At 29.2% G+C, this 22,908-nt stretch overlaps 1 protein-coding gene across 1 annotated transcript in view; it reads left to right on the top strand.

Moving 5' to 3' along the window:
* LOC111632458 (tetratricopeptide repeat protein 39B-like) overlaps positions 1 to 22,908 on the top strand; it is a 62,696-nt gene that overhangs the window by 22,032 nt on the left and 17,756 nt on the right. Inside the window, exons 3-9 of the mRNA XM_023376876.1 lie at positions 6,494 to 6,569; positions 7,533 to 7,662; positions 10,377 to 10,509; positions 13,592 to 13,691; positions 16,561 to 16,626; positions 16,711 to 16,822; positions 19,516 to 19,583. Of these exons, the coding sequence (XP_023232644.1) occupies positions 6,494 to 6,569; positions 7,533 to 7,662; positions 10,377 to 10,509; positions 13,592 to 13,691; positions 16,561 to 16,626; positions 16,711 to 16,822; positions 19,516 to 19,583 (685 nt within the window). The remainder of the gene's footprint in view (positions 1 to 6,493; positions 6,570 to 7,532; positions 7,663 to 10,376; positions 10,510 to 13,591; positions 13,692 to 16,560; positions 16,627 to 16,710; positions 16,823 to 19,515; positions 19,584 to 22,908) is intronic.

Below are 22,908 nucleotides of genomic sequence, written 5' to 3'. Positions count from 1 at the left end.
TTCCTTACTTTGTTCTTCGAGGCTGTACGAGTTCTGTTGTTTGTATTTACTTTAACTCATCTGTAACAAACAGTTGGGTGACTAAGAACCAGAAATAGTGAATAGTCAGTCTCACCTGTTTAAACTCCTGGAAATAAGGAATTGTTATCTTTACCTTGTGTTTCTTTGAACACCATTGTTAGCAGATACACCTACATTGCCACACTGGTGATTGAAAATTAGTTGAAAATAAGTAGTCCTATTAGAATGATGAATATATTTGTTTATATATATATATATATATTTATAGATTTGAATATATATGCAAACCTATTAGAATGCTGAAACAAATATATTCAGCATTCTAATAGGACTACTTATTCTATGCTCTTCTGTAACGTCAGATGTGTTCCAGTGAACTTCTACTTCTTTGTTTCTTCCCATTACGTAAGGGAGGAGGTTACATTGCTTTGACCCTATTCTAGCGATTTTTAAAGCTCGTTAATTCTTGCATCTATCAATCTATATGTAGAACCAACATAGTAATAGGATTTTTCATCTTTAGATAGCTTTAATGCATATACTCCTACTATTGAAAATCTACCAGTTTTAGCTTTGTCACATTTTAATAAGCTCATTACTGAAGACATCTCCTAATTGCTGGCTTGTATCCTGCTTTCTTTACATATGGTGCTGTTAGGATTGTTGCTCTTTACCTGTTGCAAAAAGTACGTCAAGTTTATATTCTGCCTTTTTCTGCTCTGGTGTATTATATAATGAAGTTATAATTATATTGTGTATTATATTTTTTGGAAAACCATGTTCATAGGCAATCTTTTTAGTTAACCAAAACTCACTGTTTTTATCATTTTTATTTGAATGATGAGTGAGATATTGCATTTCTTGTTAGAGCTCTGAATGCTGCCAGTTTGTATGCTATAATATCTTCTGATTTCCAATTACTAAACAAATCAATAGCTACTGATTTTCTAAAATCTTTTGTATTCAGCTTTGTATTTTCCTTATAAATAGTTGTCTAAAAAGTTAATGCTTTTGAAATTATTTTGTATTAAATTAACCACTATGCCTACTGAGTTTGCATTGATATCATTGATATGCTTTTTGAATTTTTTGAATTTTGTTTTTTTTTTGTTGTTGTTTTTGGATTTGTATTTTTTTCATGTTTTATGTGGATTTTCATGAACATGATTTCATGTTCCTTTAATTTCTTGTTAAGGTGGCTCCAACATACTTCACTTTCCTGCCAAATCTATTATTCAATTTTGGGATCATTGTAATATGTATTGTATTAAAATGTAAAATATTAGTGAGTCCGCCAGGTGGCGATCGTTGTGATGCATCACGGGAACGGCACCTGAGCGCTCACTTTGGTTGGAACCTTTTCACAATAAACATAACATGGCGCAGTCGACAAACGCTTAGAGAAAGACGAAAGATTCTCCCGTACTAGATTCAACATGTCCACGTTTCAAAATCTTCCTCCTCCAAAACCGATGTTGGTAGAAGGTGACTTAGGAGCGAATTGGAAGAAATTTAAGAAAAGTTACCTACTTTATTCGACGGCAACCGAACTCACGACGAAGAACAATGAAACTCAAGCCGCCATCTTGCTCCATTGTTTGGGAGAAGAAGCACTAGAAATTTTTGAAACATTAGAACTTAGTGAGGAAGAAGCGAAACAGCCCAATGTAATTCTAGAAAAACTCGAGTTGTATTTTATTCCGAAAAGCAACCAAAGTGTTGAGAGTCACAAGTTCAACACTCGTGTGCAAGGACCGAGCGAAGTCTTTGACGATTTTTTAGCAGACTTACGNAAATACTTCATTCGTAACCGAAGATTTTTAAGGAAGTTCGATGTGAATAGATTTAGAAACATACAGAATCATTCAGGCGAATTGTTGGATCAACCAAGTGAGGAAGAACAGGCCAGTGAACAAGGAGAAAACATGGATAGTGGTAGTGAGGAAAAGGACACAGAGAATGAGCAGTTGGAAAATCAGGAGGTGAGCGGCAATGAGGCTACAGACTTGACAACTCGATCAGGCCGGGTGATCCGTAGGCCATCGCGTTTCAAAGACTTTGTGTAAGAAAGGGAGATGTAATATGTATTGTATTAAAATGTAAAATATTAGTGAGTCCGCCAGGTGGCGATCGTTGTGATGCATCACGGGAACGGCACCTGAGCGCTCACTTTGGTTGGAACCTTTTCACAATAAACATAACAATCATGGCCTGTTCTCTTAACATGATGACTTTCAAAATTCATTATTTATTTAAATCCCCGTAGGCCAATATTCTCCAACAAAAAAAAAAGAAAGAAAAAAAACAACCTAAATGTTTAAAGAAATATCTGGTAAGAAAACAGGCTATGTTTACTGTAATGCTTTAGTAGGAAGCTGATTCAATAATTTTCTCTATTTTCAATAAAAAAATATTGATTTTTTATTACTCTTCTCTTCATTCAAATTAAAAGGTAAGCTAAAATTTTTTCTTACTGGTAAGAATCAGACATTCTTGAGGTGCCATATATCCATCAGTACAACATACACTATTTTGCCAATGAGAAAAATTGTATTACTGGTATAAATTAAAAACTAAATAGCAGTGAGATGTGCCAGTGGTAAACAAGGAAAACTATGGAAAGTTTAGTGTGACACATTGCAATGTCACATGGCACTCTGCATGTTAACAAGAGATTAAAAGAGCCGAATCGACAATAAATAAATGCTAAGCTTGCACTGATCTATCAAGTTATGTTCTGGAACAAGGAGTGAAAGTCAATTTGAAAAATCCCAAGATTATTAAATTAGTACCAGATAGCTATCAATTAGAATTCCTAGAAAAGCTAGAAATTTATAAATTGACACTTAAGGAGATGTTGAAGATATTTGGATGGTCTCCCTTATTCAGAAATCACAGTTTGAAGTGCTGTGATAACATCCATGTAATATCTTAATCTTAAGTTATAAAAATATGAATGCAATTTAAGAATAATATACAGTAGTTATTTCTTTGACAGCATGATTGTAAAAATGGTATGATGTCATTCAAGCCACAACCAATGGTATAAGTATTTAAAAAATGTTAACAAGTGTATTTCAAACTTTGTGTTGGTCTTTAATTTGCAATCATTAATTTGGATGTTATTGTTGTTCTACTTTGCTCAAACATGACCAACAAAATTGGCTGAAAATGTTAGTTTAAATATAGTTGTTGCTAGTTTTAAAGGTTTGTTGTAAATGTATTAATGCAAAATTAATTTGTAAGAATGTTGTACTCTGTCCTTCTTGCCTTTGATAATCAGAACTCTATTGTATCTCAGAAGTTAAGCTTATCTCTTAGCAAATTAACAGTAGGATTTCTTTGATATTTGAAGTAATTATTGGGTTGCATGTATTTATTATAATGAGTTAGAAAATAAATTTTACAGAATTATTATTTAATAAATATAGTATTTATTTCTACTTTAGAGTTAGATTAAGAATACAGTAAAAATATTTTACTATCAATAAATTTTAAGTGTATAATCAAATTTACAAACAACGGTCACTGACGGAAACAAAATAAAAATGGTCGTTGTTCGGAAGTTATTTTGTTCGTATTTCCGGAAAGATTGGCCATTATTGGTGTTAATTTTTGATTATTAATATTCTTATTAGTCACTGTAACTTGATATTGCATTGGATAATAATAATTNTGTTAAACGAGAAAACTAAGAAGAATTTAATTATATTTAATTTTCCATTTAAAACCTCGGAATATGTAGATATTAAAAAATTTATAAAAGATAACCTAGAGCTTAAAAATATAGAAATCGAAGGTCTTAATCAAATTGGAAATAGAAGAAATAATCAAGTGATTAAGGTTATGACCGATTTGGTTAAAGATAGAAATCTAATTCTTAATAAATTTTGGACCACAAGACCGAAAATGACGGACGAAAATAAAAAAATAATAATATCAACGGACTTATGTTATAGATCTAGAATCAGGAGAAAATTATTATTGAAAACGATTAAACTAGAGAAATCGGATGATAAGAAAAAAATTAGAGATGATTATTTTTAAAAAAATAATATAATGATTATTTAATTGGTGGATTGCCCAATAAATGCACTAGGCATGCACTTAGGGCCTTGTTGTCTCAAGGAACTTCAAAAATTACATACCAAGAAGATAATTTTTCTCTAAAGATTTAGTAAATGTTTAAAAAAATGTATATTAAAAAGAAAATACTTGTCATTATTTAAGGTTTTTATTATCTTTTTAGTATTTAAAAAAATTTACATAAAGGCCTCAAAGGAATATAAGCCGCTACTGGTATTAGTGTTTCAAATTTAAAACAGATTTAATATTAATCCATTAAGCTGAATCTGTGACATACTTATAATGTTATTATTTTATATGTTTCCTACTACTGTATTTGTGTCTATCTTTTGTTTTGGATCGTTCATCTGTTTTGTTTTGTGATTTTTGATTTGATTGGTTTGCTTTTGTCTTTGAACTTGTACCTGAATACACTTTCATAATGAAAACACATATGTAAGGAAAAAGCAGAAATGCTCAATGATAAAGAAGAGGTATAAGGAGGGCATTAAATAAAAAATGTGCAACTTTCAGTTGGGTGGTCATTGACAGAAGAAGAATCAAAAGTACCTTTATGACAGAAAAGACATCAGGAAAATGAAACTCCTTATAAAAATTTTTCTATGATAACTAAGAAATCCTGGGTATTAACTTAAAACAAATAGAATAGTGAGCAGTAGGGATAGAAGTCAGAATTTCTAGTACAAATAGCCAATCTCATAAGTTTCTATCTGTGATTGGCGAATTACACTTTTTATATATTTTTTGAAGTGATTTGATTCTTGTAGTATAAACAACACAAATACTGGATATTGTGTAAGTATAAAAATTAACCATAACTCCAGCATAAAATGATAATTTACTAAGAAAAAGCAATGTTTTGATAGCATTAAGCTACATCATCAGGTTAAATATGTAAGTTTGAAAAAAGAACATTGGAAAAATTCAAACATCAAAGCTTGAAAGGAAGAGAGACCATCTGATTAGATGCTGATGCTATTTTATCAGTATATGGAAATGACTGGACTTTCCATAGATATCTCCACCTTGTGCTATTCTTGTAGTTTCTGGTCCTATTTTCATACATGCCTTATCTATCTCCAGCTTCTCAAGGTGTATGAGAGACATGTGCTGTCTGGTTTACTGTAGAAGTCAGGCTCTCTGTGTGCTTGGATCTGATGTTCCATGGTCAGGTTGGCTAATGTAGTTGTCTTTTTTCTTTTATTGAGGTTATATGTTTTTTTAAACATTGTTTGAGCAGATATGTTGTGTTTCCAATGTATTTCATTTGCTGTCCAAGGGTGATGTGAATGACTAGAATGGAGTAAATATTCAGGAGAAGATCCTCTATATGATATTTAGAGTTCTTCAACAAGGAATATATGGAAAGATTCCATTTAAAGGCCACAGAAATGTTATTGGCTCTTGGCTATTAATACCATGATAGTATGGTAAAACCTGTCCAAAACAGAACATGAATGAAAGAAAAACCTGCCTAAACAGAAAGTTCTTCAGACTGAAGTAATTTTCTATGTTAAAAAACTTGTTTAAAATGGAAACCTGCCAAACTGAAAAAATATATTTGGTATCATATGATTCTTGTTTATGCAGGTTTCACTGTATTATCTTCAGTTGTTCTTGGAGTTGGCCTGCCTGGTATGTTTTTATGTGCAACATTTCCAGTTTTTACAAAACATCTTACTGTTTTCATTAATATGTAGCTGGCGATTGATGGCACAAAATATGCATGCCTTTCTTTATATGACCTTGCAGCAGCACATACACTTCTCTGGCTCTCACTATAACAGAATATCCTTTCAACTAATTCATTTTTGCAAACATTGTGTCGGCAATAGATTATGCAAATTAGGCCTAATAAGGAAATTTTCATCATTAATGGGACATGTTTTTTTGTTTGTCATGTTAAAAAAATTTTTTGTGTAGCATTTATTCTTTGGATTGCAGAAGTAAGCTACTTTCCACCACAGTTGATCTATTGTTTCATAATGTGTTCTTGGAGAAATTTAAGTGATAAAATTGATTTGAAGTAGCAATTTCATTATTCTAACTTTGATTGGAAAATTTGATATACTTTTCATAGCAAATAAGACATTTGAATGCCCTTTAAAATGAGTTTCAAGTCAATAAAAATGTCATTAATGGATTTTTCAAACAATTTACTAATGACAAGTGTCACTTTTATAAATATAACATTCACATTTTTAATGATATAGTGTGTTTCCATGTTTATGAATTGTCCTGTATATGATGCAGTAACAATAGTATTTAAAATTTATACTTATAAAATTGAAAATTATTTTTAAAATGTTAGCAGTCAATTTACTAATATTGATAGATAAATTTTAATCAATTAAAGTAATATTTTATTATTTAAATGTTTTTTCAGGGCTCACTGTAGTATGTATCATGCTCTTGGAAGAGGAACATTACTTTTTATGCAAGCTATGTTGACTTTAGAAAATGTAAGCATTAAATTTTCTATAAGCTATTTATAGTTTAAACAAGTAAAACAGCAAAGCCATTCCATTCTTGGGATGAGACTGTCTCGGATAGCATGAGCACATAACCAAATCTTGCACTTGCACCTGTTTGTATAAACAGTCTCAGCATTTTGTATTTTATTTTGACCTGGTTCTTGGTCCCCTGACTACCTACAAGTCTGGTTTGTTTTATGTGCGCATGATTTGGGCACCAAATACTCTATGCCAAATTATAACTCCTGACATGTACTCCTTCATATTGCTAAGGTGTGCAGTTGTTGACAGCAGCACAATTTTAGAGACGAGACATAGTCTCATCAAAAGGCGGAATGTTTCATTTCTTTCAAATGAGTTTATAAAGTAGAAATCGTTTTTATTTCTACTTTTATTATTGTGTTTAAAATAATGAAAATAAACTCTACACCTTTACTCCAATATAATTTATTGAAAACAAACTTTGTCTTTTTAAAAACTATCCTTAGATTTATATTATGTAAATTTCGAATACTTGGTTTTTTTTTGATATTGGAGTAACTGATGAAGGCCGCTAAAATTGGTAGAAAACGTTATTAGAGAATTAAATGTTTTTGCTGGACTGTTAAAAAGGCATTGTTTACTTATATTCTTAGATTTATAAAACTTTTGAAAGATGAAAAGCTATAAACATTAATGTTTTATATTCAATATTTAAATTTGTTGCATTTGAAATAATTTTCAATAGATTAAATGCTGTTGTAAAAAATTACAGTATATTTTTATTGATAAAAAAAGTTTAATCTATCTAATTTTATCTGTTACTTACTTAGGATCTTTTTCAATTGTATTGTTTGATTTCAGTCACAAACAATAATAAACATGAAATTTTTAAATCAGCCAGTTTCTTAAAATTTTATTATAACATTTATTTTGATACATTTTTTCTTTGACATTTTTTTTTTATAACAGGCAGAAATTGAAGTGGCAAGAGAAGCTTTAAAACAAGCTGTGGATGTTTGCAATCGACGCAGAAGAAAGAATTCTATTATTTATGTGACTAAAATGATTAAACGTCCAGATTATAATCAATATACAGAAGGTAAATATAATGTAATTTTTGAACTTCTAATAAGTATAATTAATGCGATAAATAAATTATTACAGGGTAGACGCTTTATATTGTTTACTATTTATCAAAATACTAATATGAATTAAAACAATAATAAGTACTTTTATTCAAAGTATAGTAAACTGTCATTGCAATAAATGCCAGTGTAATGAAATTATCAGTACAACAAATTTATTTTCAATTCCCTACCAATTTACTACAGATCTTAGTGTAAACATTTTTCAGTTTAAAGAATACTACTGTAATATAAATTTCAACTAAATGTAATAAAAGTTTAATTCTATAAAGGAAAATGATCTTTATAATGAAATCTTTAAAAGCATAGATTAATTTTCTTTCAAATTAAAATGGCAGACTGTATATTTCACATATATAAAATATTGAAGAAACTAAGTCATCTTCATTCTTCCATTTTGTCTGGTGATTGGATAAGATGGAAGAATGAAAATGACTTAGTTTCTTTGATATTTTAAATTTGTAATTTTCTTTCATTTGCTAATGGATACTGTTTAACATTTATTTGGATATCAAATTTTATTTATATGCTTGATTTTTTGGAACTCTTTTGGAGGAGGAGCTATGGTTGAAATGTGGTTTGGCAAATATAAGAAATTGTTGAATAAAGGATGTGTAGTTACTTATTTCATAATACACTACATCAGGGATGGCAAAACTATGACATGCATGCCCAAAGTGACATGACAGGAGGAATCATCTGGCATGTAATGTATCATATGATTTTGACTTATCACCTGTCTTTTTTATTCATCCTTTTGGTTTATCATCAGATCATTCTTTTTTCAGTCAGCTTCTTTACATTTATTCTAATTAAAGCATATTCATTTCATTTCTTTTAATGTCATTATTTGAAATCCAAAACTTTGACAAGCTTAAACATTTTTAAATTTAAGTATGCTTATTATATAGCACATGGTCTCAAAAAAATTTGCCACCCCTGCACTACATAGTAGTTATAAAGGATTTAGTTATAATTGTTGATTCAGTTTATAATGTCATTACTGTTTACTTATCCAAAATTGTAATCTTGACTTTACCTAATATTGCAAAGATGAAATTGGCATTACAGTTGTGAAGGCAGTCAAGTTAATGTGAAATCTCTCATTTTCTAATAAAATAAACAAGTTGTGCCAGATAGCACATTGAAATGGTATGATACAGTTTAAGAATTTATGGAGAAAATTTTGAATACATATATAGTGCAATTGAAAATTACAGATTTCTTTCAGAAGTAAACAATGGCTATTTTGGAGATGAGACTTGTAATTATCAATTCTGCCACTATTTCATTGTCAGCTGTTTGTTTAAGATACTGCTGACAATAAACTTTTAATTACAAATATAAACAGCCAGATAGTTGAGATACTAAAGACTAGCCTGCTGCTCTGAGGAAACAGGTTCATGTCTGGGTTGGCTCAAAAGTTTTCAGGGGATTAGTTGAACTGGATATGATGGATCAATCTCACCAGTCAACTATCTCATTGTGGACCTAACTGAATCCATGATGCTTATAATTAAAAGGAGAAAGGGAATGTTGTATTTGATTTTCTCAGTGCACCATGTAGAAATAATCAAAACCAGCATTCTCTCTAAACTGCATACAAGTGTGGCCACATACTGATTTCTCCAAAGTTTTACAAATACTTCTTGTGCACACAGCCAACAACAGGACATTTACATACAAAACATTTATGATGATCCAAATAATTTTTATATAAAAGTAACTGTAGTATTTGTATATTTTAAGAAATATTCACAATTTATTACAGATAACAAAAGTGATGTTATTTCTAAAATATTAAAAGAATATTCAGAATTAAAATTTATAATTTCTGAAAAAGCTAAAACTGGATTATTTAAAATTATCAGTGACAATTTAAATTTTGTACTGACAAATTTAGAGTTTTTTAACATATCCATTTTCTATATTATGGGAACATTTCAAACATCAAGTGCAGACTGAGAGCAAGGATTTAGCACTACAAATTCAATTAACAAAAAAAATTAAAGTAGATTGCAAGTAGATCATTTAGGTGACCATATGAGAATCAAATTGCATTTAGTTAATGATACAGCAATAAATTTAGATGACATCTACAAAGTATGGATTTCTACAAAGAAAAATTTCAAGAAAACTAAATAACTGTAAAGTGTAAATTTATTGTTAACATTGTTTTGTTATGTATGTATGCATGTCCCTGCTTATAATTAAAACAATTTGTAAAAATATTGCACAAATTTAATCTGTGAGAAAATTTTTTGCCCTGGTGCATTTATACACTGTGCAACTATAAATAAATAAAAAATAAAGTTCAAACATAAATTGTCACCTCATTGTGGTTTTTTATAGAATTTTAAAAGTGTAAAATTTGATCTAACTAATGATGCTAGAAATAGAAAATCTATAGTTTTAAAGATTTTTTTTTGTCTGCATTGAGTTTTTTCATTTTTTAATAATTTTTCAACATTCTGGTATTTTGATTTAAATTTAGGTGTAAGGAAATTTCACTGTTAAAAAAAATGTATTTTGGCAATCCCCAAAATTTTATTATACTGACATTTTACTGTATTATTCATCAAAAAATTTTCATATCATAAAACTTAAAATAAAAATAAATTCTGTAGTTCTATTTTATTCAGTTTTTTATGTAATTTTTTTTTTTCAGAGGAAATACATGCAGAATTATGTTATGCTGAAAATTTACTTTTAGTAGCAATTTTGACATTTGTGGAAGATCAAAGTCTAGTCAGTTTTGTAAAAGGAGGTTTAAGGATACGATCTTGTTATCATTCGTATAAGTAAGTAGTAACTTTAATAGACTAAACATTGTGTATGACAAATTATGTGGTGTGCTACCAATTGGGCCACCCAGACCCTGAGCAAGCTTTTGCTTCTAGAAGTATTTGAAATTTGATATTACCTTCCATGGTTACCCATGATGCTGGCTGGAGACAACTCTTATGTCAATGGCCAAAGAACTACTCCATTNCAAAAACTGACACTCAATTTTGCTGAAATGTAGTGTATTCCCAGTTTATCAGTTAAAGGTCACCAGCAAGTCCCAAATGACAAGCCAAGGAGTTCACAAAGATTGTTAATAGTTAAATGGCAATCTTCATGCATTTTTTCATGAATTCTTGCCACATTTATGTCAGTGATCCCAGTTGAAGGGTATCTGGTGTGTTCATTATCATCAATGGATGTTCTGCTATCTTTAAACTGCTTTAATCACTCATAGGTTTGAGTATGACCCAAAGCTTCATCCCAAATGCATGTTTTAACATTTGGTGCATTTCCACTGCTGTCTTTCCCACTTTGAAACAAAATTTATTGCAAATTTTTTTTCTTTCAAGTCACTCACAGTGCAGATCACAAAATATCTAATATGTTTGAATTCAATTTCACAAAACAGACATAATTTTCCACATCAGTGATAACTTGTAGATTAACATAGTTTCTTAGTGATACTGGATGTGACATGTAATGGTGTAGTAGCATACCAAGTTTTGTTGAGGCTGGACAGTATCTTTCTGGAAACTTTTGGCTCACAACTTATAGAACAAAATGTACATATGAACTGAACTAGATACCCTAACAATAAATGGTTATATTTAAACAAATGATTTAGACTTATTTATTGATTTTTTATTAGGTTAAAAGTCCAAAATATTTTAACATTAGGACAGAATAAGTATTACAAAAATTTGAACAGAATATTTGAATTATAAACAGTATGTTTTGATTTTTATCATGTATATTATAATTCATGAATAGTAATCTTTTAGGGGATTATTGATGATTAATATATTTTTGTTTAATTGTTTTATAGAACAAATATAACAAGAATTAATATTATTATATAAACATAAATTATAACATTTTTCAGATGATTTCACAACTGCCATCAAAAATTTTAAAACTTTTGGAATTTATTGGTTTTTCAGGAAATAGAGTAAGATTTGATTTTAGTTTATTACTTTTGTAGAACTAACATAATTGTTGTGTAAAAATATTCAAATTTCAATTATTTTAATAGGCAGTAGGACTTAGAGAAGTAGAAATGGCATATGGACTTCATGAGGGTTTACGATCTCCTCTTTGTGCACTTGTATTAGTTGCTTATCATACAATGGTCACATATATATTAGGTAAGAAGAAACTGATAGTCAGTTCATTAATTATTCATTAAAAATGGCTGATGGTAATCTACATATTAAAAATATATTGAAGTATACAAAAAATTTGTCTTTTTAATCTGACATTACACAACACCAGTGACAAACCAATTTTTTCTTTAATTGAAGATTGTGTTTTGTTAAAAGAGATATTGTTTGCATTAAGTTATATTTTTAATTTTTATTTCTAATATCTATTTATCCATATCTCAAATGCTTCTCTAATTACTGTTTTCCTGATAGAACACCTCTTGGTTTTTAATATCCAAACATTATAAAACATTACAAGGTTGATGTCTGGGTAGGAAAATTTATATTTATGTCCCAATAATGTAATACAATAATTTTAACAAATGATATCTGGAAAAATGTCTCAGGTTATATTCTAAATAGAATTGGTAGCTGTGAAAAGTATACAGAATGTCAACAATGATGATTCTGGTGCTAGAAGAATGACAGCACGATACTAACACAACAGGGAACTTTATAATGTCGTTATTAATATTAGTTATGTAACCTTGTTTTTTTATTGTAATAAAATTTAATGCATTTGTTATAATTGTGTGTCAGTTTTTGACTTTCACAAACCTGACTGTCATTTTCCACTCCCCTTACTCACCTGACTTAGCCTCCTGCATTATTTTTTGTTCCCAAAAATGAAACTCAAGGGCAAAATCTACCACTTNTTTTTTTTTTTCAGAGGAAATACATGCAGAATTATGTTATGCTGAAAATTTACTTTTAGTAGCAATTTTGACATTTGTGGAAGATCAAAGTCTAGTCAGTTTTGTAAAAGGAGGTTTAAGGATACGATCTTGTTATCATTCGTATAAGTAAGTAGTAACTTTAATAGACTAAACATTGTGTATGACAAATTATGTGGTGTGCTACCAATTGGGCCACCCAGACCCTGAGCAAGCTTTTGCTTCTAGAAGTATTTGAAATTTGATATTACCTTCCATGGTTACCCATGATGCTGGCTGGAGACAACTCTTATGTCAATGGCCAAAGAACTACTCCATTAGGGCACTCAGCCAGCTATCGCTTTACCTGACGAGGTATATATATATATATATATAATACAGATTCCGAAGCCTGATAATTACTATTCAAAATTTAAATACTTCTGGAAGCAAAGGCTCACTCGGGGTTCAGGTGGCGCAATTGGTAGTGCACTGCACGGCAAGTGGAGGCTGCAGGTTTAAGCACTGCCCTGGGTCAGTTCTTTTCTTCCAGAATGTTTTAAATTATTTATTAAATTTTTAAAATTATAATTATTAAGTTAGAAAAGAGATGGTGCCTAACATCTATCTCTAATAGCAAATTTATTTATATTAATTATTTGATTATAGTCTCATCATTTAGGTGATAGTTGGTTGATTATAAATGCAAACACTACATGTGCATTATGAGGAAGCAGTTATGGTGACTCATTATAGACAGACATTAGGAAAAACGAAAAAAGTTGTTAGGTTATTCCTTGTTCATAGTTTTTGTAGCAATGGACAGGCACCCCTTTTTCTTGGTACTTCTAGGCAGTTACCTACAATGAATAGTCGTAAAATGACATTGATCTTAATTTCCTTATGTTAAATATAATTAAAAAGTTAGCTCTTTATCTAAATTGTCATATTATCTTAATTATTATTTCTAATGGTTTTCCTTAAAAACACAAAATAATGAAATCATTTATATTTTTTAACAGGGAATGCATGCATATACTTGAGAACAGAAAATGGGAAGATTGCAAACAGAAAAGTCATTTTGAAGGTGGTGTGAGGATGGGTATTGGTGCTTTTAATCTGGTTAGTTTTTAATAAATTTTTTAGTTGTTTAAATATTTGTTTTCAAAAATTTAAAAAAAAATCAATTGTTAAGATAATTGAAATTACTGTATTTTAGAAGTTGTTGAAATTTATTCAAGGAATGAAAATATTTTTTGCATAAACTTCAACAAATTTGCATATTTTATAGAAGTAAACTAGTCTAAATAAAACTTTTAATCATAATATTATTATAAATTAATAAAAAAATTAAAATACTTTAGTGATTTAGTGATTGAAAAATGCATTATTTTCTTGTTTAAAAATAAACAAATTAAATTATTTGATATAAATGTAAAAAGAAAAATTTATTACTCATAAATATCCAGTTTAATTATTTAATTAATTGAAAATGTTTAAGCATTATTAAACACAAAAAATTAATTTAATAATAACTGATAAATAGAGATGGAAAAGATTAAAAGAAAAAAAGTTTTGTGAAACTTGAGAAAAATACAATTATCAATAATATATATAAAAAGAGATATTGTTTGCATTAAGTTATATTTTTAATTTTTATTTCTAATATCTATTTATCCATATCTCAAATGCTTCTCTAATTACTGTTTTCCTGATAGAACACCTCTTGGTTTTTAATATCCAAACATTATAAAACATTACAAGGTTGATGTCTGGGTAGGAAAGTTTATATTTATGTCCCAATAATGTAATACAATAATTTTAACAAATGATATCTGGAAAAATGTCTCAGGTTATATTCTAAATAGAATTGGTAGCTGTGAAAAGTATACAGAATGTCAACAATGATGATTCTGGTGCTAGAAGAATGACAGCACGATACTAACACAACAGGGAACTTTATAATGTCGTTATTAATATTAGTTATGTAACCTTGTTTTTTTATTGTAATAAAATTTAATGCATTTGTTATAATTGTGTGTCAGTTTTTGACTTTCACAAACCTGACTGTCATTTTCCACTCCCCTTACTCACCTGACTTAGCCTCCTGCATTATTTTTTGTTCCCAAAAATGAAACTCAAGGGCAAAATCTACCACTTCAAATGGTGATAGATGAGATTAAGAGGCTAGCACAGGATACACTGAAGGAAATGATAGAAAATGACTTCCTTGGGTTCATCCAAGTATTAGAATCACAATGGAACTGCTTCATCAGTGCAGCAGGATTTCAAGATGTAGTCAGTTAATTTATTGTGTAATTGTAAAATTTTCAATAAATAAATTCTGGGAACTTTTGGTTAATGTCTTGTATATCACATTATGCTTATAATTATGTAAAATGCTTAAAATAAGGTTTCCTGATCATCAAATAATATGGTTGATTCTTTGTATACAATAATATATACAGTGTGCATAGCATGACAAATAATTCACAGAAATAATGAAATTTGAGCAAAAACTGAGAATTTTATCTGAGTTTTTCAGATAAAATCTGAACTGAGAATTTAAAATTTTAAATTCAAAAAACTGAGAATTTTATCTGAGTTTTTCAAATAAAATTCTCAGTTTTTGCTCAAATTTCATTATTTCTGTGAATTATTTGTCATGCTATGCACACTGTATATATTATTGTATACAAAGAATCAACCATATTATTTGATGATCAGGAAACCTTATTTTAAGCATTTTACATAATTATAAGCATAATGTGATATACAAGACATTAACCAAAAGTTCCCAGAATTTATTTATTGAAAATTTTACAATTACACAATAAATTAACTGACTACATCTTGAAATCCTGCTGCACTGATGAAGCAGTTCCATTGTGATTCTAATACTTGGATGAACCCATGGAAGTCATTTTCTATCATTTCCTTCAGTGTATCCTGTGCTAGCCTCTTAATCTCATCTATCACCATTTGAAGTGGTAGATTTTGCCCTTGAGTTTCATTTTTGGGAACAAAAAATAATGCAGGAGGCTAAGTCCGGTGAGTAAGGGGAGTGGAAAATGACAGTCAGGTTTGTGGAAGTCAAAAACTGACACTCAATTTTGCTGAAATGTAGTGTATTCCCAGTTTATCAGTTAAAGGTCACCAGCAAGTCCCAAATGACAAGCCAAGGAGTTCACAAAGATTGTTAATAGTTAAATGGCAATCTTCATGGATTTTTTCATGAATTCTTGCCACATTTATGTCAGTGATCCCAGTTGAAGGGTATCTGGTGTGTTCATTATCATCAATGGATGTTCTGCTATCTTTAAACTGCTTTAATCACTCATAGGTTTGAGTATGACCCAAAGCTTCATCCCAAATGCATGTTTTAACATTTGGTGCATTTCCACTGCTGTCTTTCCCACTTTGAAACAAAATTTATTGCAAATTTTTTTTTCTTTCAAGTCACTCACAGTGCAGATCACAAAATATCTAATAGTTTGAATTCAATTTCACAAAACAGACATAATTTTCCACATCAGTGATAACTTGTAGATTAACATAGTTTCTTAGTGATACTGGATGTGACATGTAATGGTGTAGTAGCATACCAAGTTTTGTTGAGGCTGGACAGTATCTTTCTGGAAACTTTTGGCTCACAACTTATAGAACAAAATGTACATATGAACTGAACTAGATACCCTAACAATAAATGGTTATATTTAAACAAATGATTTAGACTTATTTATTGATTTTTTATTAGGTTAAAAGTCCAAAATATTTTAACATTAGGACAGAATAAGTATTACAAAAATTTGAACAGAATATTTGAATTATAAACAGTATGTTTTGATTTTTATCATGTATATTATAATTCATGAATAGTAATCTTTTAGGGGATTATTGATGATTAATATATTTTTGTTTAATTGTTTTATAGAACAAATATAACAAGAATTAATATTATTATATAAACATAAATTATAACATTTTTCAGATGATTTCACAACTGCCATCAAAAATTTTAAAACTTTTGGAATTTATTGGTTTTTCAGGAAATAGAGTAAGATTTGATTTTAGTTTATTACTTTTGTAGAACTAACATAATTGTTGTGTAAAAATATTCAAATTTCAATTATTTTAATAGGCAGTAGGACTTAGAGAAGTAGAAATGGCATATGGACTTCATGAGGGTTTACGATCTCCTCTTTGTGCACTTGTATTAGTTGCTTATCATACAATGGTCACATATATATTAGGTAAGAAGAAACTGATAGTCAGTTCATTAATTATTCATTAAAAATGGCTGATGGTAATCTACATATTAAAAATATATTGAAGTATACAAAAAATTTGTCTTTTTAATCTGACATTACACAACACCAGTGACAAACCAATTTTTTCTTTAATTGAAGATTGTGTTTTGTTGGTTTGTTGCTGGTGTTTTGTAGTGACAGATTAAGAAGACAAATTTTTTGTATATTTCAATATATTTTTAATCATTAATTGTTATTATTTACATTTATGGAATAATTCTATGAACTTATTTTAAGAAAGCCAAAAAAGCCAAAAAAATTTTCAACAAGTTATATGAGTTATTAGAGACAGGAATACAATGGAGATAAAATTTATAGGATGTCCCAAATCAATGTAAAGGCATTCAGAGCTAAAGCTCAAATTAAATGCATTATGGATGCCATGAATAAAATTTTAATGGAGAGTGAAGATATTAAGGAAAGGTGGTTGGAGTATTTTAAAAAGTTACTGAATAAGGATAATTAACGTATGTGACAGCAAACAATAGGCGTGGATCTGGACAGGAACAGTGGACAGTATCTCTAAATCAGAAGTTAAGTATGCTTTAAGTAAGATGAGGAATAGCAAAATAATAGGATCCATTGGAAACTTCTGGAAGAAATTGTAATTAAATGGTTAACATAACTCTTTAATAAGACTTTTGAGGGAGGAAAAATGCCAGAAAATTGAAGAAGTACCCTAACAATATACAAGAATAAGAGGGTCATTACATTTTGGCATGACTGATATTTCTATAACTTTTCCATTTTAGCAATTTAGCCCTATAATTTGATTGGTTTGATTGACATTTGTGTTTTTGTGTAGTGTATATTGTATTACTTACATGAACCTTTTTTTTTTTTTTTTAAGTTCTCTTTTTTATGCAGAAGTTGGTTAGATTAGCTTGTCATTGATTGGTTTTTTTTGCATGAACAAACATTCTCAGTGTGCATAACATTGCTACAAAAAGTTTTATTTGTGGGCATTCATTGGACCGAGGGAAGTATACAAAGAGAGTAAGAAAATAGTCTTGTACTTGTGTCAGGATGTATTAGGGAAGCATACATTCCTCAGTTGAATTCAATTAGAGAGATTTTGGGACCAGTGGTTTGAAGTTATTTGAAGAGAATTTTTAAGTAAAGTTTTTCCAACCATTTAGTCTAGGAGAATATTTATCTTATTTTACTGTACATTATACTAAACACATACAACTGTGTTGATTTTTGTCATCTCATAAAAACTGCTTTTTTTGAGTTTACATCTTTATTATTCTAGTGTTTTCAGGGACATTTATTGTAAAAACAAAAAAAAAACCATTTTAATTAATAATTAAGATTTGTTTAAATTAAAAACCATACATCAAGAATATCAGCCAGAAAATAAGTGTGTGAAATTTTTTGTTTTTGAATAATTTGTGTTAAATTGAACTAAATTAATTATTGATTTTTAAATAATTTGTAAATACATTTTAAGTATGCAATAATATCAATAATTGCATATTTGCACTTCTATGCATTTGGAGCTAGAACTAATTTAAGATGACTAAGACAAAACCTTTCTCACTTGTTTCTAGCCGTTTATATACGAGTATGAACATTTTCAGTGCCTTCTTAATAGGCCTTCTTCAGGTACACTATGCAAAAAACTAACATACATTGGCTCAACCAATAGATCGCTTAAAAGAAGGATAGCTGAACACAAATACGACGCATACAACAAAAAGTTCACTTCCATCCTAGCCCAGTTTGCAAGCAAACCTAGTATAACGACCAAATGGGAAGAGGCGAAGATTATTATTCCTATGCATGACAATAGCAAGCTTAGAACAGTTGAAACCATTGAAATATTTGCACAATCCCTCAAAGAGAGTTGTATCAACAGCAGAGATGCAGACACACTCTCCTTCGCATGGAAATCATTCTTCGATAACCCCTTAAACTAAATAGACCAACCCACCCTCATCTCTTGCAACCGTTAGCGCCTTTTTTACTTGTTGCGTTTACTTGCAATTCTGCTTTCCAAGCGTAGCACCTTTCCCATCTATGGTCGTTCACATGCCTTTTCTTATTATATCATATGTTATTTAACAACGTCGACGTCGTCTATGCTCCGTTATCAACTATGACGCCACTCCCCATTAATCCCCTATCGTGATAGGCAAGGATGTCAGTCTCTAGTGCATCTTCTTTACTTAGTGCATTTATTTTCCAATTTTATTTCCCAACTTTAGCAATTATCTCGTCATGAACTATCTGCACACCTTTCATTTTTACTCAAAGAAAAAATTTAATGCCCTCAGTATTGTCTAAACCTTATCATCAATGATGACATCACTGGTAAGATGATACCTATGTAAACATTGACACCATTTGAATTTCTACCAACTGACGCTCTAACAGACCACAGTATACCTGAAGAAGGCCTATTAAGAAGGCTGAAAACATTCGTACTCGTGTATAAACAGCTAGAAACAAGTGAGAAAGGTTTTGTCTTGGTCAATTGCATATTTGAAATACCAATATTGTGCATTATGGATTTTTTTCCCCCAACTTAAAATTATACTTAAAAATGTTTTTGAGTACAATTTTAAAATACACATTTCAAAAATTTATATTGTTAAATCTTATATATTTTGTTTTATTTTTGTTATAAATAGGTTCTGCAGATGGGGATATTGATCAGTCAGAAAAAATATTAAATGAAATGTTAAAAATTCATCCAAAGGTATTTTTTAATCTTTATATGTTAAAAGTTTATTTGAATTACAATAATAAATGAACTAGAGATGGAAAACATTCATTAGTGATATTTAATTTCTTATAAATCTTATCTTTTGAATCTTAACTGTTTCAATTATTTTAATAGTAATATAAATATTGTTTTCTTGCTGTCGTTAGCTGAATTCTACTTTGAATTATTTTTTACTTCTTAATGATCATTATAAATGTTGAATGGGTTTAAAACTAGTCATATCCCTAATAAACTAACTATTATTGAAATTTGTCCATTAGAAAATTTTATGCATACTTCTGAGCTGTAGAAGCTTACTATCATCTTAGGAATCAAGATAATAGATTTTCTTCCATAAATATGTGACATTATTTTCTCATTTTAGATTATCATAGGTTTTCTGTAATAATTTGCCTACATTTTTCCTATTTAATTTCGATTTTTATATATTACTTATAAAAAATGGTCACTATTGTTTCTTCTTTTAAAAACACATTAATTACACTTTAAAAACCTTAAAATTATTCAGTTTGTGTAGAAGTTAAAAAGAAAAAACATTGTTCTCTGTCCAAGAAAGATTCACTAAATTCAATAAATTTATTTTTGGTGTATTGGGACAAAAGTTATTTCCAGTTGTACATAAAATTATATCTGCATAATTGTTGCAGTTAGGTTTTTATGCTGTGAAAGTATATGTTCTTCTTCTTTAAGGAAGACACGTGGAACCAAAGTACAAAGAAGGAAAACTTTAATTAAGGCTAGAATCTTGACTACAGGCTGTTTAGGATGCCAGTGCAAATTTCATGTCCTGACAGTCGGAAACAATCAGATTCACAAACAATGTTACACAAACAAAAGTCCCGAATTATAGTATGCAACATAAAGAATCATTAATAAAAATCATCTCACACTAATCTAAAACTATCTTAAACACTAATAACAAATAAGACTTAGAACTAATATTAAACTAAGGTAAGACAATAGGGGACAGGTAAAGGAAAGTTAGAAATCAGAAAGGGGTACCCAATGCTAGTCTGTGAGGCCTTCGAAGATCGTTTTTCTTCGTAATGTCCTTAGTGAGGGTCTTATGAAAAGTGGGAAGGATCTCCCTTTTTTCTTAGAGTCACATGACTATCGGCAGTTATGATGCAAAGATTCGCTCTCAATTCCCTTGAGTTTATCACGGATATTTCTTTATCCATCTCTGAGACTCTCTCTTTGTCTCATGTGCGCTGCCAAAACGCACCTGAAGCTCCACTCACTTCCTTCCTCACTCGAGTCTGAATTACTTCTCCCCCCTACCTCACTCTTCATGCCCTCCGGGGTTGTGCACCCTTCCCTTTGTTTTAGGGTGTTTTTGATAGCCAATAAGGAAAGGAATTTCAGGGAGAGACTCTCCTTAGAGGGTAGACAATAGAACAAAGAAAAGGAAAAAGGGGAAAGAAAAGAATGTTGAAAGAAAAATAAAACTAATTAAAATAAAATATAAACTATATACAGATACATGGCATACAGCCACAATGCTTATTTTTAATCCTATATTTCAATCTTTAACTATCTGGCAATGTATCATTTGATATTAAACAATTTTGTCATTTATTTTTTGATAATTTTCTTGTTATATTTACATTGTTATAATAATTTTTACATTTATTTGTATATAATGATTAAACTTTGACTTTCTTCATATAAGATTTATTTACTCTTAATATTTCTTTACATTTATTTGTTACCTGAATCCCCTGAGTTCTATTTGAATGTCAGAATTGTATCATAATTTGCAGAAATATAATTTTCATTTTTGTGTTGATGTTGAATTAATTCATATTACATCATTAGTTTCAGTTATAATTTCTGAAAAACTTTGAAGTTTTTCTCTAGGCCTGCAACATCATTTTTTTTTATGAATTTGTTCAAGTCATTTTTTAAAAGTGTTTTTATTGACTTTATCATTTCTACTGTACATGAAATTTTGTGTATAATCATAAATATGATTTGCAAGTATAATTTATATTTTTGTATTTTTTAATTAATTGTTTTATCTTTTTATTTTTATTTCATATTCTTAAATATATCTTGATTTTGATGAGTTCACATCTTTTATTGGTTACTTTAGAAACTGTTTTTTACATTTAATACTTGTAGTTACGTTTTCAAATAATAATAAAGAAAATAAAATTGAGACAATTATTTCTTATATAATGTTCAAATACTTTTAAATTCTCATAAATATGTCTTTAAATAAATAAATTTAAACCATATATTACTAATCTTCTAAATATAGTAAAGCTGCAACTTCTGCTAGAAAAGCCATTCCTCATATTATGAAAGCTTTAAGCAAAAAAAAAATTAAATAAAATTGAGATACATACAGAGGTTATCTATGACATTTCCTGTAAATAACATTTTTAGTTATTTTAACTTTAACAAATGAATCACTACTTATTAGAGATAATTTCACAGCCTTTAAAATCATGTGTATTTGTGTTGCTTAATTTCGCATATATATAATCTCATGATGAAAAAATCTAAGATATATTTCATGTATCACCTACTATCAGTGACTAATTTAGACCTTCGCAGGCCCTAGGCAAAATAATATTTACGGACCCCTTTACAAATTTTGTATTACTACAAATATAAATAAAATTGTAATATTTAAAATTAAAGTATTTTTATTTTTACATTTGAATATCTTACATTGTATTTTTGGGGCTACAATAAAATTATGCAGCAATAAACATTATATTTTTCTCAACAAACACTGCTTTATTCTGAACTTCACTGAACAGATCTAATGTGCATATACAAACATTATCTAATTCTCAGTGATGTTAGATGTCTTAGCAGTAGGTAATGTTATTCTTAATTATTAACCCTTGAATATGGCACTAATAATATAGTAATTTGCAATTCTAATAAAACAATGGTATGTGTAGAACCTATTATGGGCCCCAATTAATTATGGGCCCTGGGCAAGTGCCTTGTGCCAAATTAGGCCCTGCCTACTATATAATTTATGCATACTTTTATATTTGAGAAATTTTTTCATTCTTTTAAGTTCATTTAATTAACAGCGTGAGAATGTATTAATTGATTTCTGTTGTTTAGACTAGTTATATGCACAATATTTTCTTTATAGATAATGTAAACAGATACTTTAATGTGGTCATCAGGGTTTATTTATATGAACAGATAAATTGTGTAAAGTGAATTTGACAATTAGATAATAGAGATTTTGGGATGTACAGTACATCTCTGTTTTTTAAATTTTGAAATGAAAGTAATTGTTAGAAATAATGAACTTAAATTATTAGGT

The sequence above is a fragment of the Centruroides sculpturatus genome, unplaced genomic scaffold (assembly GCF_000671375.1).
Source record: "Centruroides sculpturatus isolate CEXI.00-Female unplaced genomic scaffold, Cexi_2.0 scaffold125, whole genome shotgun sequence".
NCBI lineage: Eukaryota > Metazoa > Arthropoda > Arachnida > Scorpiones > Buthidae > Centruroides > Centruroides sculpturatus.
The sequence above is the reverse complement of the archived record's forward strand: the minus strand, read 5'-3'. Positions and strand labels throughout refer to the sequence as shown.